The 18,340-nt window shown below is 39.3% G+C and overlaps 2 protein-coding genes across 2 annotated transcripts; one reads left to right on the top strand and one right to left on the bottom strand.

Annotated features, from left to right (window-relative positions):
- Positions 1 to 955: 955 nt before the first annotated feature.
- On the top strand, positions 956 to 6,437 carry LOC102704799 (putative B3 domain-containing protein Os04g0676650). The gene is made up of 9 exons (XM_006653814.3): positions 956 to 1,640; positions 2,330 to 2,623; positions 3,519 to 3,667; positions 3,742 to 3,858; positions 4,215 to 4,304; positions 4,440 to 4,540; positions 5,316 to 5,362; positions 5,449 to 5,525; positions 5,889 to 6,437. Exons 1-9 carry the CDS (start codon positions 1,280 to 1,282, stop codon positions 6,015 to 6,017), a joined length of 1,365 nt encoding a protein of 454 aa, XP_006653877.1. The 5' UTR covers positions 956 to 1,279; the 3' UTR covers positions 6,018 to 6,437.
- Positions 6,438 to 11,165: 4,728 nt separating this feature from the next.
- LOC102718359 lies at positions 11,166 to 13,413 on the bottom strand. Its single transcript, XM_015836131.2, has 2 exons — positions 12,380 to 13,413; positions 11,166 to 11,584 (listed from the first exon to the last, which is right to left on the bottom strand). Exon 1 carries the CDS (start codon positions 13,374 to 13,376, stop codon positions 12,510 to 12,512), a length of 867 nt encoding a protein of 288 aa, XP_015691617.2. The 5' UTR covers positions 13,377 to 13,413; the 3' UTR covers positions 11,166 to 11,584; positions 12,380 to 12,509.
- Between the last annotated feature and the right edge of the window lie 4,927 nt (positions 13,414 to 18,340).

Here is an 18,340-nt window from a genome sequence, read left to right as displayed (position 1 = left end):
ACTGGAGATATGCCATGCAGGTAAAACAAGAATGTCTTCAATGGTCATACCAACCAACAAAAATCAAAGTTAAAAACTATTATTTTACAATAATGGTTTAATGCTATGACATAAAAAAAAGAGACTTTCTTTTGTTTCATAAAAAAAATATTGGAGTATATACATTTTGAATGGTCTTTCTCACACCACTGCCTGTTCTTTCTTAGATTGTTTATTTACCAAATTGTAAACCTGAACGATTGTTCCACGCTTCTAAATAACATTTTCTAAAAAAAAAATAATGTATTGCTTAGGCCCTTTATTTAGTTATTTGTTAATTTTATTTATAAAATTATTTAATTTCTTCGTATAGTCTACTAAATAATCTATAATAATAAATCGTACAAAAGTGATGTTTCAAACACTAGCCTAGTCCTTAGTACTTTTGTAGATTATTATATAACTTTTGTAGATTATTATATATAGATGTTTGACTTGAGAATCAGACAACCAGGTTACGTCAGCACATCAACACTTATACGTAACGCTGCATATGCAATGTACAAATTAGTCCGTACACGTGTAAATAGTACGTTATCATTTTCCATACAAATATTTAATGCGCGCGCTAATAGTTCTTCGTTGGACGTCCAAACTCATGCACGTCTATCTTATCATGCATACCACTATTCTTCTAGCGTTCGCTTACCCTATTTTCATGAATGAGTACCATGATACATAGAAACATCCACAAAAATTACAAAACCCTAAACCACAAGTTCGTCCTACAAACCATATTGCTCAGACATTCGACCTTAGTGTTAACATTTAGAAACGTAGGTCTAATTATATTAAGCATCTAATCATTTTTTTCAAGAAAGATAAATGGGTTTGTTTTTACCTCCTATTTTACAGCGACGGCGAGGCGAGCTCCATTCCCGAAGAAGATTTTTTTGGGGAGGGCGTCTGCTCCCCTACAAAAATCCCCCAAAGTGAAGGCAAACCTCCCCACCGACCACCTCTGCGCCACCTCTCGCCACCACCCTCCATGCGCCGCGCCTCGCCGCCGGCAGCCACATTGCAGCGTTGCTCTTCAGCCGTCGCCCCGTCCATGTCCGCGCCGCCGCGCGGCCACGTTGCTTCGCTCGGCTAGGGTTGCTTTGGAATCGGCGAGTCAGGTGGGGGGTGGTTGATCGGCGGCCCACAGTAAAATTTAGAAGGCCCACCAAGGAATCACGCCCTCTCAGATTCCTCTTCCTCCTCCTCTCTCGCGGCTTGCGCGCGCGGCGCGCCGTCGTCCATGGCAGACTCGGGACGGCGGGAGGACACGGAAGGAGGAGGAGGAGGAGGAGGAGGAGGGTCGCTGGGGGCCGGGCGAGACGAGGTATGGCGCGCGCCAGACGTCCTCGCTCTTCCTCCGCCGACCGGCCTGGGGGCGCTCGTGCAGCAGCAGCCGCCCCACGTCGGCCAGAACGTGGTGCAGCACAGCCATCAGTACCCCGTCGCCGCCGGCCTAATCCGCCATCCGTCGCCGCCGACAATGCCGGTGCAGGTGGGGTTCCCGGCCTACGTGCCCCCTCAGTACACCGTGGTGCCGACGCCCGCGGCGCTCCCGCCGCAGCAGCAGCACCAACACCGCGGTCAGCCGCAGATACATCATGGTCAGTCGTCTCCTCCCCTCTAGCTGAATTCCGCACGAAGATCTTCCCCCATAGGGTTTGTTCTATGTCGTTCTAGGGTTTTTGATGCGTGCCGCGGATCTATGTGTTCTCTGTGAGATCCGGGTCTCCCTCCTCGTCCTTCGCTGCCTGCAGTACAGCTAGGGTTTCTCTCTCGTTAGAATCGCCTCCGTTCTTCTCACCGTAAAGATCGTTCTACTGTTTGAGATCCACTGCAACAACATGGTAAGATCTTCTATGGAAATTTTGATCACCTCTAGTGGAAAGTACCACTACTGAAGATGAAGACAAATATGTGCGGTAGCCGGGAGAGTAGAATTCTGCACCTCTTCTCTTCATCTCATTTCAAAGCTTTGTATTTGGAATTCTGCACCTCTTCTCATCATCTCATATCAAAGCCAAGTGATCGATTCTTTTCTTGGACATATATAGATATGCGATATATAGCATGTATGTAAGTTTCATCTTGATTTGCTTTCTATGCTGGTCAGTTCTTTTTCTTGGACGTAGTACATTGGTTTTTGGTAGCATGTATGATCTCTTGCATTTCTTGCTATGATCATTAGTGCGCAAACAGTACTTGCTTCATGTTGCTTAATTATTAATTCATTCTCATCTTGTTTCCCTATGTATATATGACATTACATTAGTTTTGTTTGATTGTTCTTCAGAAAACTTCCAAAACTGGGTTCCCTCCAACCATAATGTTGCAGCTCTGCATGCTCCTGGCGCTTTTCAGGAGTTGAGGCCAATGTGCAGTGGGTCAGCATTCTTGCATTTCGGCCAGAATGCTGCCAGCAGCAATATGTTTTACCAGAATACATTGCCATGCTCCATCAATTCATCATGGCCTAACAATAATAACATGCTGAGGAACCCTGTCTACCCTAGTTACCACCCTCATGCTGCAATTGATGATCACCAAGCTCCTCCGTTTCACAGCAACAGTCATGACACAGACCAAGGTACAACATATATGCTGATGCATGCATGGCCTTTGCTAAACATAATATGTACATGAAGAGTAGAGATAGGTTAGAAGAAGATCATTAGGGTAAGCTTCAGAGCTCCCGAGAGGGTGTCTGTGATTTTTATCCAAAGTGTGGAATAGGTGTTTCAAGTATAACTGTAGTGGTTGTAAACGGTTTATCTCCTTAATTACTAGTCCTATTTAGATTACTTCAATGAAGGATGTATAAGATGAGAGTTTTTATTTATCTTTGAAATGGTACCTTGGGCTACCACATTTTCTAGTATAAAAACTTGTATCTTTAGATATTAAGATATTAAGTATTCTGATACAATAAAAATTTATACTAAAAATTTGATACCTTAGGGACAATAATTAAAATTCCCATAAGATTAGAAATTTTTTATCATCCTTAAATTTGTGCCTTGAGGTACAACATTTGCTAATGTAAAAATTTTATATATCTATACTCCTATACATATTCCCAATGGTGGTATCACCCTAACTAATTGTTTTTATCTATACTATGTTTTTTAAATAAAAAATGGTTGTGGATCCCACATGTCAACCACTCCAACTAACTTGTTGCGGGAAGAAAAAAAGACCGTGACTTAGGCTCATATGTCAATAACAAACATATGTAGTAACTATGAAATATACATGAAAAATATAATGTTAATAACATGTTAATGATATTTTTTAAATAAAATCTCGTTGCAACGCATGGGCATGCTATTTAGGTAACATATATGGATCATTTCCTTTGTATGCTAAAGGGGACATAAATGGATCATTTCCTTTGTATGCTAGTAGGGTATTATACTCTCAAATATACGTTGATATTGTTACTACTGCATTGCCTCACTCAAAGCATGCATCTTATCGTGCAGGTTTTCAGACTAGCTTCAGGATGGATCAAGCATTTGTACCTGCTTCTTCACCTTTTCCACCAGTGTCTTCATCATCCCACATTTTATCTTCCTCTCAAATTTCAAATGGACCGAAAAACGCCAAGAAAGCCAAGAAATCAGATGTAAAAGTAAGACTTCTTTCAGACAATGTTGATACATTTCGGTTTCAAATGTCAGCAGTCCTGATGTGTGATTTCTACAGGATACACCAATTAGCTTCAGAAGAAGTGATATGAAGATCCAAAAAAACGATGAACTGGATCAAACTCCGGCCAGTGAGCCTCCAAGCTTGAGTCAGAACAGTGAAAGTTTGGCTGTTGTAAGTAATACGATGCCTTCCTTGGTCATGGCATCCATCCTGAATTCTATTTTCTACACTATACAATCTAATCATTTTTTTGTACATGAATGCATTTTATAACTTGATAACTTAAGTGTTGCGCTCATAGATTACAAGTGTCAGCAACAGTTACATAAACATTATTTTTATGATAATGACAATTATTCCACAATTTTCCAACTAATTGATTCTACCTTTAGCCTAATTCTTAATTACTTTTCAAATAAATGAAGCATGATGTACACTTGCGTTAGGAGGAGCAACCTGGTGAGATGTTATAATACTTGGAGGGGACATTCACTTCAATTTGAACTAACTCTTGAATTTCCTAACAGAGATTCAACTGTAGAGAATATCGTGTTATCTTGCGCAAGGAGTTGACAAACAGTGATGTTGGTAATATTGGAAGAATTGTGATGCCAAAGGTAAAGTGTTTTATATTATCTAAATTTGTTGACATTGATATATTATATTTTACAACAAACAATTACGATATGATATTTTTAGTTATGAATCTCGAGAGCTGAGTGTAATTTTTTATTACCTTCCAAATTTTGTAGAGGGATGCAGAGGCTCATCTTCCAGCATTGAATCAAAGGGAAGGTGTGATGGTGAAAATGGATGACTTCAAGATTGAAACTACGTGGAATTTTAAGTACAGGTATTCTTATCATAATATTATACTAATAGTCTAGAGGAGTTGTGTGCTATTCAATGCTGATCAGCAGCGAGTCCAAATATTACGTTTACAATGGTGTAGTAAAATGCCATATTCGGATCAAATATCCCCTTTTTATTTAATTCAATCCTATTGTGAGAGTATTTTAAATTCTCAAGCTCATGTGGCCTCATTTCTTACATGCAGTCCAAATAGTTATTAAAAATATTGAATATACAATAAGGTAGACTGTGGTGCTATTTATTATCGCCTAAATATGTAAGCTCAAATTTGATCTCCTCGTGGTGAAACAGAACAAGCCAAACTATAAAAAGTGCAATCACATTGATGGTTGGCTTTGTCAACCTTTCATGAAATTTGACAATTACATGTTTGTGGAGCAACGGACGATATAATAATCTATGTCATCAGGTTTTGTAAAAAAAACATTTAGATCACATGCAAGAAATGAAAATATATATGCATTTCTTTTCACCAGCCCGGCCACCGAACGTCGGCCAATTATACCAAGGGCCTTGTCTTATCGCTTTTGCTTTTGCTAAGTCAAAATGTAGATTTTCGATCATAAATTTAGAGTTAATTTAGTTTTTTTCATAATAGTTTACTTTTTAATCTTTGCTTTTAGATTGCTAGGAATACGTATATAAACATTTTATTCATAAAATTTTTTCGTTCGAAAATATGCTGCAAACAATAAGCTTGTAAGAGTGTGGCTTATAATCCGCTTAGCATATTACTGATAGGAGATACCTTTCAGGTTCTGGCCTAACAACAAGAGCAGAATGTACGTCTTGGAAAGCACAGGCAAGTATTGAGACGTACACTTTTGGACTTCTCTTAGTTTGTACTGAAGTTGATGAACTGCACTTGCACTGTCTTTTTCTCTTCAGGTGGTTTTGTGAAGCATCATGGTCTCACAACAGGGGACATATTAATCATCTACAAAAGCTCGGTGTCCGGCGAATTCGTACGTCATAACCTCTAACTCCTTTTGTCACGCCATAATCTTTTCTATAATGCTTATACATATTGTTGTTGTATATATTATTTTCTCCATTCTAAAATATAAATATTTTGGGATCAAAATATAAGCATTATTATTATTATTCCGATTAGTACTTATTCTATCAATCACCAAACATTTTAAATCTTTCTTATTTTATCTTTAACTAATTTCAAATTCTCATCCATTCCTCATTTATTAGGTACATAGCATTTTCTTGTCAGCCTTAATTTTTGTGAAATAACCTAAAATGCTTATATATATTTTAGGACAGACGGAGGCAGCAGTATTTTGCCTTATGCCTCTGCTCTGCTGACTCTTTTGAAGGTTGTTCGCGGGGAGAAAGCCATTAAGCCGAACGCCGTCATGCCTGTTGTGGACTGCAGCTGCAAGAATGAACTCAACAACAGCGAGGAATGCGGTTTCGCCATCAGCCTGCAGACCAAGAAAACCTGATGGAATGGCAGCTTCATGTTCTTGATATCAGCATCAGAAAAGCCTGACTTGGATGGCAATGCATGTTGTCTTGTTACTGGAGAAGATTGGAAATCGTCGAGTCCGTTTCGCCTGAAACTGTGACTGAATCCCAGCGTCCTGTTGTAGCACCTGAGATGAATTTAGGCAGAGAGCGCTCCCGTAGGCCTACTGCATGACTTGCAAGTTTCCTCTTTGTTGGTAACTTTGCCGAATTGCCGTACCATGTAGTCTGTTTGTCATGTATGTGTACAAACCTGGATGACAAAATAATGTGACCTGTTGTACTTATGGATATTTGTTATGTAGCAGCGAAGTCGCTGGTTTTCGTTTATATTGCTACTATGCTGCCTGTTTGATTACTTGAAGTTTCTGAAGTTTATGGAGAAAGAAGCAGAAACGATTTACTAACATAGAGGTAAGAACAGTTGGAATCAGATCACTGTTTTAGACAGCTAATGTTGTGACTAGACTCGACTTTTGTATGCTACTGCCTCCATTTCAAAATATAGGGTGTATTTGTTTTGTTAGGACAAACATTTGATCAAAAACTACTCAGTAGTATAGCACTTATGTAACACAAAATTATAATCATAAGAAGGTACTACCGAATATGAATCTAGCAATATCAATTTTGGTCTATATCTTCTAATTGAGTAATCTTTGATTAATTTTTTATTCTAATGAAATATAATACGCCATATATTTTGAAAAGAGAGTACATCCTTTTGATTCAACAAAATGGATATGGTTTGAGAGAGTTGGTGTGATAACCATTTGAAGTTTTGAACATGAGGTGCAAATTATAGCATAGGGTTAAAAGTATCCTGAGAAAAAATGGTGAAAAATAGAGCTTCAGTGCTCTAACATCTATGGTCATAAAGGCTAAGATTGGTTAGCATTTGTTTGTTACCTTTATAAGAAAACTAAAGCTTGCTTCAGTTTCTGCAATAATCCTTTTGTGATTAATCATGTCAGACATTTACTTTCGCTATCTCTTTTTAAAATAGTCTTCTCTTCCTGGTTTAGTGACATGCCAAGGAAGAAAAAAACTAGATTGACAATGAGCAGAGATGAACGGAGTTTCATGATGATCTTGGGCAAAATGGTAATCCTCTACAGGAAACAAAACCAAGGCCCGGGGGTCTGGGTTCACCTCAGTGCCAGAATTCACCTTCCTATATTGCATGCATTTGTATTGATTTCAATCAATCATATGTTCCACAATGCGTCGCTTGCATTATGAACATGAAGTTTTCATGAGAACCAAACGCTATGTTAAATTTCATGTTTTTTCCCCAAGTAATTAACAATAAATTAAAAGCGAATGATAATGACTTGAAAAAGTAAAAAATGTTGGGATTAACTTCTGATTATACGGTTCGCACCTAAACTTTTTGTTTGGGTATGCAAGGACTAAATGAGCTCTCTAAAACACTATTACCAGACGTGACTTTGCTTTTGGACCAGAGCGCCTTGCCAGCTGTTGAGAGCTGGAGGAGATAAAGATCTAGTGCATGGTCATCCAATCCAATCCAACCATCTGAATAATCCTTTTTTCGTTTGAATATCATTAACAAGTAAGCAATCATGTGGGCTATTAGTCTAGTATTACACAAGCCTTGCCTGACAACGACTATGCCAATCGAATGCACGACACTCAGCCTCCAACCTCAACTGTGTTTCTGTGCATGGCTTCGTCCAAGATCACCCAAAGTTTTCTGTCTGAGAGAAAATTTATCCAAACTTAGGCTGCATTCGGCAGCCGTACATAGCTTCTCTCCCTCACCTTTTCTAACCGCTAATTATGTGTTTTTAAAATATTTAAAAAGTTACTTAAAAAATATATTAATCCACTTCTCGAGTTTTAAGCTAATACTTAATAAATTATGCGCTAATCGCTGCTCATTTTTATATACCGAGAGAATTTTTAACCAAGGAACACAACATTAGTCGTGTCTAGCCGTTATAATGGTCTATCTATTCTAACCCACGGAAATTGGAATAAAAATGAGCCGATTAAAATTTTATTAAGTTTTGAGAAAAAAATATATAAAGATTAAGTTAGATACTGAAAAGACCCACGAGTCTCGAACTATCACCGCCCATACTCAGTGTCACGTGTGCAACAGCTTCAAAACTTGAGATAACTACTGTACCATCTTTAGGGCATGTTCTTTATAGCTGATGGACGAAACTAGCATTAATAAATGAATTAAATATAAAAAAGGTAAAGTTCATTTTAAAAGTTACCTAAGAAACAGTAACGAAGAGTTTATTAAAAGAAAGTATACAGTTTAGGAGTTTACCAAGTGTGCCACAGTGTGTATACGGTAATTCTTAATCCAAATCGCTCCCTATGCTGCCATCCGGTGTACGTCCACTTAGCATGAAGATTAGATCACTATTTTTCTTTAAAAAACTATTCATATCGACATCTAAAGCTCTTTCCTTCTTAAATGCTTTGTCTGTTTTCGAACAGCTAAACAATACGGTCTTATATAGTACATACGTGATAAGCGAAAAATAAAGTTATTTTAGAAAGAGTTACTGTTACAGTTTGGAGAGAATCGTACTTGTGTCTTGTTATTATGGTATTTGTTATTGTGGTAGATAGGATTAGTCTCCATCAATATCTCTTGTATTAATACTTGAGATCTAAGTCTGTTCAATGCTTCCGCCGTTGTTTCCCCGGAAGTGATTTGATCTCTTTTTTAGTTCAGAGAGTGAGATCAATCTCAACCTGCTAGGAACCCATCTGCGATCAGAGTATAAGCCAGCTATTAGCATATTTTAATATGCTAATAGAAAAGAGAGAATAGCAGCGGACTACATATTTATAGCCAGCAGCCGCACGGACTCCAAGACATAAGTGTGTAACTGTGTATTACAGGTGAGACTAGATATTAATTATGTAGTATATAACTATTATATGAATTGACTGTTAAATTGATTATAGGTAATTTGTAGCCCGCAGATGACTATGCTATTGAACTTGCTCTCAGCCCAGCCGAAAAGGCTGGAACCAACGGGGCTTAATCTCTCGTAATTTCACTTTGAGCCGTGGCACTGGACACAACATGGTCACGAGGAGCTGTGCCGAACGCACCAAAGAGGACTTAGAGGAGGCCGCCTTGACGTAATTATTCCCTCGACGGCGACAAGCCCTAGCTAGGCCGGCGGTGGTGGGGACGACGGCGACGCTTTAGCTGATGCTTCTCAGCAACTTCACTCCCGCATCACCACCAGCGGATGATCCATCATCACGCCGAGCGAGCGAGTGAGAGAGAGCCATCCCTACTTATCCTGCATGTCTCTGCTGCCGCTGCTGCTGGTTCGCTGCACTTCCACTCCTCCCGTCGCTTTCAGCATGATAAGTTAACGCAACAACACAACAAGAAATGCAGATGACACTACATTTTCTACATACAGTTCTGGTGGTGTAGCCCAGCCCTTTATAGGGCTCTGTTCATGTAGAAACATAACCTTTTTTAAGATAAAAGGAAGTATTTATTGAAATCGAGACAATTACACCTGGTCTATACATAATTAAGACGCACACGGCCCAAAAAAGTTTTAGATTGATAAAGACACACTAATGATAGGTTAATGCAGCGGCGGCAAGAACACAACAAGAACTGCAGATGACACTATATTTTGCATATTTACATATATACAGTTTGGTAGTGAGTGGTAGCATGAGGACCACTGCTACTAGGTCTAGGTTATGTTCATCCAGAAACATTTGTAAAAAAAAAATTCTGAAAAAAAATCAAACGGTGGTTGCGTGGTCGCCATAACAGTGCTCCCTCTGATGTTGTTTGCAGGGCCTGTCAAGTGCAAAGCCCTGTTCTTGCATAGTTTAGTGATCATAATTGAACCCTAGTGCAGCTGCTAAGTACCTACTAGCTACTGGCCTCAAGCAAAGATGCCACAAACAAAGACTTTGTCTATGGCACAGGTGTTACTAACAGGGATAATCAGGATGTCTGAAGTTGCATAACCATTAGGATATGGCATCTTGTAGTATAGGGGTAGTAGGATTAGGAATCCAGGGAGTAGTAGGACCTTTACAAATTCAAGTGCAAGTTCCAGTCATGTTGGATAATGAAGTTGTGTGGACTGGCTATGATGATAGGATAATTCATGAGAATGAATTCAGGCCTGAAAATCTGGTGTACAAGCTAGCTGATTGTGGATGACAGTGACCAAAAGAAATGCGAAATGCGCTTTCGATAAGACTGTAAAAAGCAGATTTGGAACTTCTTGTATTGCAGCTGCCTTTCACGCAAAGCAAAACAATGTTCTACCTTACCAAATCACAATCATTCAGTTGTTCTTGTAGCAAGGATGGTTCAGTTCGTGGCCCTTTCCCGCAGTGCGATGCGAGGCCCTGCCATGCCAATGCCGATGAAGTGGTTCAGATGCCACTTTCAGTAGCCACTATGAACAAATACTCATAATCAGCCTCATTTCAGGATAAAGTAACTGGATTGAGTATGGACAGAAGTGGTTAAACAATAATACTAACATTAGGGGGCATATATCAGCTGATGTCTGATGAGAATCATCATATACAAATACATAAACTTCTATATTCCTCAAAATGTTTTAAGTTAACATCATTGATGCACTTTATGAGGTAAATGATCAGTACTCCTGGAAGATGACTTAAACTACTGATCAGCATTACCTCAACACATCAGGAATTGATTCTGCCTATGTCACAGTGAAAGCAATACTGCAGAGTTTTCAGACAAAAGTACGCTTATACAAGTACAGGTACTGATAGCAACAGAAAATCTCAACATTAAGCTGAAAATATTCTCTAGGCATCATGTCAAGATCGACAGAAATGTTCCATTGGTGTCATCTCAAGGCTGCAGACTTTACATTTCAAGGAACAGTCTTTGGTCCTCTGCAGTTCAATGATTTTCACTACCAAGGATTTCTTTGTCGTCACATATTGAAGAACTAAAGGAATCAGGGAATATAGTGTGCGAGAGGGAAAGATGAACACCAGGGCGAAGTCAATTCTTTCATGACCATTATGACCTGCCTACATGCAAACATTGGACCACTTGTTTATGTTCTTTTTACCCTCATTATTAGTACTCTTTGAATCCAAGATTTGTTACTCAAGTGAGTTGCTGGTTATTCACTTTAAACAGTTAGCAAATACAGATAGCAACATAGAACAGTGGATCAAGCTGGAGGCATGGTCATTGACCTGTGGCTGACATTTAAACAACACAGCCACAATGTGGCATCCAACAGTAATAGATATAATCACAAGCACACCCACTACCCACCAGTATTAACTCCATAGGAACTTTGGACAATTAGCACTGTTATAATCAGTAAAAGAGCTGTAGGAAAAGGAAAGGAGAAGAAAGAGAAAGCTAAGAACAAAATGCCAGGCCACCACAACTGAGAAAGGAGAGCCTAACAACAAAGTACCAACTCAAAACCATCATTTCAGCACATTAAGGGTCATCTCTAGCAGCTTCCATAGCACCACCATCCATTCATTTCAGAGCCTCCACAACCTGCAAATTCCAAAATAGATGGAAACAAACTCGTCAATTTGATGGTCCTGCCCACTTGTCAATGACATATATGACAATTGGAATCTATGCATACTGAACTCCCAAGGAACTGAAAATTATACCCGTTCAAACACAATCAAAATTGAGTTATCAGCTAATGAGGTTAGTCTACATCCAACCATTGGTAAGTCATTGGTAACTGCATGTGCTTTCTGATCTGTACAGTTCCTATTCGAAGCAAAGAACCTATAAAAAAGCCAGATGCTTGTAATTCAAGGCGCTTCTTTAGTTCCTTTTTTTTCCAAACAAAAAAGGTTGATGTTACCCTGTATTCACTGAACTACTGAAGATTCAGACATTCAGAAACAAATTTACCAACAGTAATAACTCTATCTCCAGTAAAACTAGAGACAATGATCCACAATTCCACATCAACGTGGAAAACATCAAGCTTTAGAGGTAAGCATCCACGAGTTAGATCCTAATGGCACCGAAAGGGAATGAAGTGGACCGGACTGCGAGGGCAGAAGCCGACCCCTTTTTTTTTTTTTTTTGCTTTCTTACGGAAAGCTACAACGCCAACAGCTTAAGCGGCAACCGACCGAGAGCACGCGAGACGACAGGTCATGCCGGCTAAGCACTGAGCCACTGACGAGCAGCACAAGTAAGCAATCACCAACGAATTAATCATGGATTAGTTGGTCACTAATTCACTATTGTTTTGAGTTTTATCAGCACAGCAAGAAATGATAATCGATGAAATATTTGATTTTGGTTGTTTTTTTTTTGGGTTACCTAAAGATGATGACGCGATTAGCCCGGCTTCCTCTGCTCCGGTGATCTCTTCGGCACACCAAGAAAAACCAAAGATGAGATTTTATATGTAATGATACGGCGGAGTGGAGTGGATCGGATCGGAGGGAGCTTATTGCCGGCCGAAGGAGTGGCGGTTCTTCTTGATGAAATCGTCGAACCGTCGGTTCATCTCCTCCGCGCCGATCGATGGGTCGCGCGCTCGCGGCGGGGGAGGCGCCGCTGGCGCCTTCTGCGCGGGAGGGGGCGCCATTGCCGCCGCCGCGGCTGGGCGGGTCTTCTGCATGATGGCCTTCCACGTTGCGTCCAAGTCGTCGTCGTCGACGGCGGCGGCGGCGGAAGCGTCGTCGTCCCTGACGCTGTCGACGGCGGTTGCTGCCACGGCCGAGGGTGGCAGTGAAAACTCCCGCTCAAAAACCGAGAGTTCCTGCGCCGGCGGCGCCAGGCTCCGCCTCGCGTCGGATGTGTACGACGCGGCGGAGGACGCGTCCTCGTCGGACTCCGTGGTGACGCAGGACTCGCCGCCGCCGGAGTCAGGGGAGATCTCCGGAGCGGGCTCGTGCTCCAGCATGCCGCCCCCGTACTCGACGCCTGCGCCGAACTCCTCCTTGCGGTTGACAACAAGGGACGGGGCATCCTCCGCCGCGGGGACCGCCGCCGCCGCCGGAGGCGGGTGAGGCCAGGGGTCCTTGAGCTGCTGCTGGGCCTGGAAGTGCTTGTGGTCGGAGAGCTTCCAGATGACGAGGATGATGAGGTGCACGGTTACAAACAGGTACGGCGGCACGAGCCACAGCCGCACCGCGGCCCACACCGCCGGGAACACGGCGCCGGCCACGGACACGAGCTGCGGCACGGCGAGGCGCGCGAATGAGGCGGCCCCGGCGAGCGCCGCGCCCGCGAACGCCACCTTGGCCGCAAGAACCGTCGCGGCCAGCCCGCCTCCGCCTCCACGGCGGCTCGATGCGTAGCTGTACGACATGGCGCGGGTGGTTGGTCGCGTCGGCGCGGATGGAGAAGTGATGGTGGGCAGAGAACGGGTGAGGGGAGCGGTTGCGCCGCTATTTATGGGGAGTGATTGCCACACTGGAATTCAAAATTCGTAGGAATTTAAATTTGAACCAATAATGGCAAATAATTTGCTCACCGATTTCAATAATTTAAAAAAACAGAATACTGTACTACTTAACTAATGGCGATTATTTGGTAGGGTGAGGGTCCCCAGAGTGATAATGAAACGAAGGAAAGTGATGGAGCTATGGGGCAATAGTGAACTAGTGATTGTATCAATTGTTGGACTCAGTTGTTTAATCTGAGGGCCTAGGGTGATTGTCATGTTTACAAACGAAAAATAATATATATATATATATACTTTTGAATCCATAGTCAATCCTATTTTCGATAGGACCGGTTGACAATTAAATCTAATTTTTCTTATTATTTGACTTAGGATTCGTTAATAAATCCCGGAGGAAGAGTGGCCTTGAGTTTCTCGCCCCTTTGTCTTAGGATTCGTTAATTTTCTTTCTCGAGAGGATAGGGAAGGGATATAACTCAGAGGTAGAGTATCACCTTGATGTGGTGGAAGTCATCAGTTCGAGCTTGATTATCCCTAAACCCAATGTGAGTTTTTTCTATTTTTACTTACTCCCCCGCCACGATCGAACGGGAATGGATAAGAGGCTTGTAGGATTGACGTGATAGGGTAGGGTTGGCTATACTGCTGGTGGCGAACTCCAGGCTAATAATCTGAAGCGCATGGATACAAGTTATCCTTGAAGGAAAGACATATATATATATATATATATATATATATATATATATATATATATATATATATATATATATATATATATATATATGTATGTATGTATATATTTGATGATTTAAAAGCCAAGACTGGAAAATAAACTTTGGTGAAAAATTCTCAAAATCAATTTGAAATTTAAATATAAAAATTTAAATCTTGGTTTATAAGTATTAATAGAAGTGGAAAGGTTAGAGCGCTCGTCTTTTCTCTTGTAGTTATGTTTATAAGTTAAACTTGAAATTTTCAAGCTTAAATTTAAAATTGATTTTGAAATTTTCTCATACTAATTTATTTTTCAGTCTTTGTTTTTATATCGCTAAGAACATATATATATATATAAGGTTTATTAATAAACTATTTTTTATTTATAAATATGTGGTTTGACTTTTTCTCTGAAAAAAAAAACTATCATCCTATGAGTAATAATCATATTACTTGTATCGTAATATCATCAAACACAAGAATGTGCAGCACTAGCTACTGATTGAATGCTCTTTCGTATCAAATAAATTTTACAGGATTTTTATACAGAACGGTTCAATTCCTCTGCAATTCCCATGAAATTTCTTCAGACCGAATAATCAGCTCAACGAACGTCGGCACTGTACTGTAGTTACCAGCTGACAGTGCAACGAACGAACGAACGATGTCATTAATTCGATCTGTTATATATGCGCTCGATCCAACTAAACCGCAGAAGCTTCAGTTCCCCGATTTGACTACAAGAGGCATGGGAGGCTGTGGTGTACACACAAGGCTGTCAGTGAAGTCAACTTCTCCAATTAAACTACACCTTATCTTGGATCACCGTACTCATCGATCCAGATCAACCTAACGATGGCACACTTACATGATGGTCAATGGCCAAAGTTAATTATTCCAGGACAGAAGTGAACAAAAACAGGCAGAGCAGTTAGAACAGAGAAAAAAAAAAACATTGAAAGCGTACACCTGACCTGTCTTTAACCTAACCGTTAGGAGTTAAGAGTACTACTCTGTTTTAGAAAAAAAATTTCCTGAGTTTTGTCTTATAGAGCGTTTGACCATCCGTCTTATTTGAAGAATTTATTAAAAAATTAAAAAAAAGTCACATGTAAAGTATTATTCATATTTTATCATGTAATAACAATAAAAATATTAATCATAAAAAAATTTCAAATAAGACGAAGAGTCAAAAATTCAATAAAAACACAGGAATTGATTTATTTTGGGATGGAGGGTGTAGATTGTAAATAAATTATGATTTACCTGGCCAACTAACAACCATCAGATGACCTGATGGACAATTTTATTACTTCCTCTGATTTAAATTAGTTGTCGATTTAATTTTATCTTAAGTCAAACATTACTGTTTTTAACAATTAAATTTTATGTTTATATATTTTAATAGTACACAAGTCATATGTAATGAACATATGACTATTTCTTCTTACGATGTTGAATTATCCAATAAAATTCTAGAAATTGACCTTCAAAGAAACATTTTTTTTGCTCAAAAAGATACAATTAACTACCTTAAAAACAAATTTAAAACGACAAATAATTGAAAGCGGATGGAGTACCAAATTAAGGACTTATTCAGGTACAGAGACGATTACATGGCGAGGATTAATGGATTATTATGAGATAGGAGTACGTATGGTGACAGAGTAGACTTCCTCCCCTTTTGCCTTTTCGGGAAAAGCGCATCAGCGGCTAGCGATTTGCTGGGTTGCAGCAAGCTAATCCGAAGCTAGCGGCAGGTGTCCCAGATGCTTCCTGCCTCCCCGTCGGCCATTGCACCGATCACCATGGCCGCAGTGACCTCACCTCACGCGGCATCCATCGATCAATCCACGGCGAAATGGACCGTCCATCATTATGTTCAGACATTATCCTAAAGGTTTCAGAGTTCAGATTGTTGCGTTTCGTTCGTCGGCTTCTGTGAGAGATTCAGGGCGGCAGATTGTGCGGATCGATGCAGCCCATGCTGATTAGCTCATCGGATCATCATCCTCCCATGATTTGATTTGGGCTAGGCTCTTTTCTCATTTCCTCATTGTCGGTGATGGATTAATGGATTATACCAGGTACATTTTTAAGCTTATAAATGGTGCATTTGGTCTAAAATTCTCAGTATAAAAGTTGATAATATAATAATGAGGATTTTATAAACTTGTCATTATTTTTTCTAAATTACAAAAATGCCACTAGACATAGACAATTTCAATGGTATATTTGTAATTTTTATGGCATTTCACAATAATGTTTTAAATCAGTGATAAATTTATAATTATCCTTATAATATTTCAACAGCAAATTTTTAACTTTACACTAGTTAGTTTAGTAGTTTAGTCATTCATACTCTTAAATAGGTATCACAAAATTGGATAATTCAAAAAATAGAAAAAAAACTCATGGTAAAAGAATGAGGCACCAAGAACTCAAATCAGAAGCAAAATATGTGTGTAATTTGGATGATTTTGAGCAAAATGTCACCGGTTTAAAACGGAGAATTGTTGTCGGCAACAGGGCGGCCGGTCTGGACTGAATGCAGATTAGAACTGTTTTTTTTTTTTTTTTTGAGTTTAGCAGATTAGAACGGATTGACGACGACCTGCATTCACTTCCGGGAAACGATGGAGACCAGTTCGTCAGCGTGATCCCAACATGTCGCCGAGTCGAAACCGATCGTAGTCAAGCATGGCGGTTTCATCCCTGAGACCCGCGCGCCATCGATCTCCAGAATTAATTACGTCGGTCACTGTCCTAATCGTATGAGATTACCACAATCTCCGTATGCAGCAACTAATGTACGTAGAATTTAATGTAGGTCAATTGCCACAAAGCGAATGTTTCTCTCTCCGTTCACAGATATATAAACGCCTTTTGATCTTGGCGATAAATCTAGCAAAATTTATTATGATAATTTATTTGACGATAAATCAAGCAAAATTTATTTATATCATGAATCTTTATGATTTTTTTTATCGTTACTAATAGTTAAACGGATTTGATTCGGCATTACTTTAAAATTACTTGAGTTAAATGCTACTTAGAGGTATGATATTAGATATATATAAAAAAAATTAAACTAAAAATCCGTATCTCTTCTAAAGTACAAGAAAATATCTCAAAATATTTATACTTCTCGATGGAAGGACCCAGTTTGCTCGAGAAGATCCACGTAATTCTGAGTGATCTTTTTTATTTTTTATTTTTTAAAAACCTAGTTAAATACTCGTGTTTTGCTATAGAGAAATATGAATAATTATGTATTTTAGTATTGTTTGGAATTTGTATTTTAGAGAATAAAAACAGAACCAATATACAAGACTATTTGAAATAATTTATATGCAGAAAGCAGTTGGTAAACAATATACACACCGCTACCACCATTAGTTTTTTTTAATAATAGTATGGATATAGATGATGTGTTTTCCTTCTTATTATTTTGCTTTTAAAAGTTATAATTTATTCAGGAGTAGACGGACTTGCATAAGGGAATAAGTTTTGTTCGCCGTCTGCAATCATATGAATGGACCAAATTGCGTAAGATTAGCCTTTTATTGATACCCTGTCTTGCTTAGTTAATCAATCATCAGTGCCCTACTTATTTTCTTTTGAATTAAATAGTAAACACTAATTAAAAATAATTGTGAATCGATGAATTATACTGCTGGGAGTGTGACCTAGTACTTATAAAACTAGCTGATGATACCGAAAAGGAAGCAGGTTATACATATCGAGCAGTGCATGCTTGTACTTGCTCCATTCTCATTTTTTTATATAATTAATTAATTAATTAAAGATTGGAGAACTGAATATATTTTTGCATTGGTTTCACTTATTAAAGCTTAGTGATGGTTTTGTTTAGCTTAAACGATTATTAGTTCAAACGCAAACCCTAACCACCATAGTTTGGTTCCCTTCCGTACATTCCAGATCAACAAGGTGTTGCTTTCTTTTATGTATACTATTCCTCTTTAGTTAGCCCTTTATTCCTTGCTTCTCCTAAAATAAATACACCATGCATCAACGATTAAAGATTGATGGTCCATGCATGCATACTTGCTGTCAGATCATTCGATTATTATTCAGTTGGAACCACCTACGATAAGTAATTAATTAATTAAGATTGGCTCGAAATGTCCAAT

The sequence above is a fragment of the Oryza brachyantha genome, chromosome 4 (assembly GCF_000231095.2).
Source record: "Oryza brachyantha chromosome 4, ObraRS2, whole genome shotgun sequence".
NCBI lineage: Eukaryota > Viridiplantae > Streptophyta > Magnoliopsida > Poales > Poaceae > Oryza > Oryza brachyantha.
This window is presented reverse-complemented; position numbering and strand designations above follow the sequence as displayed.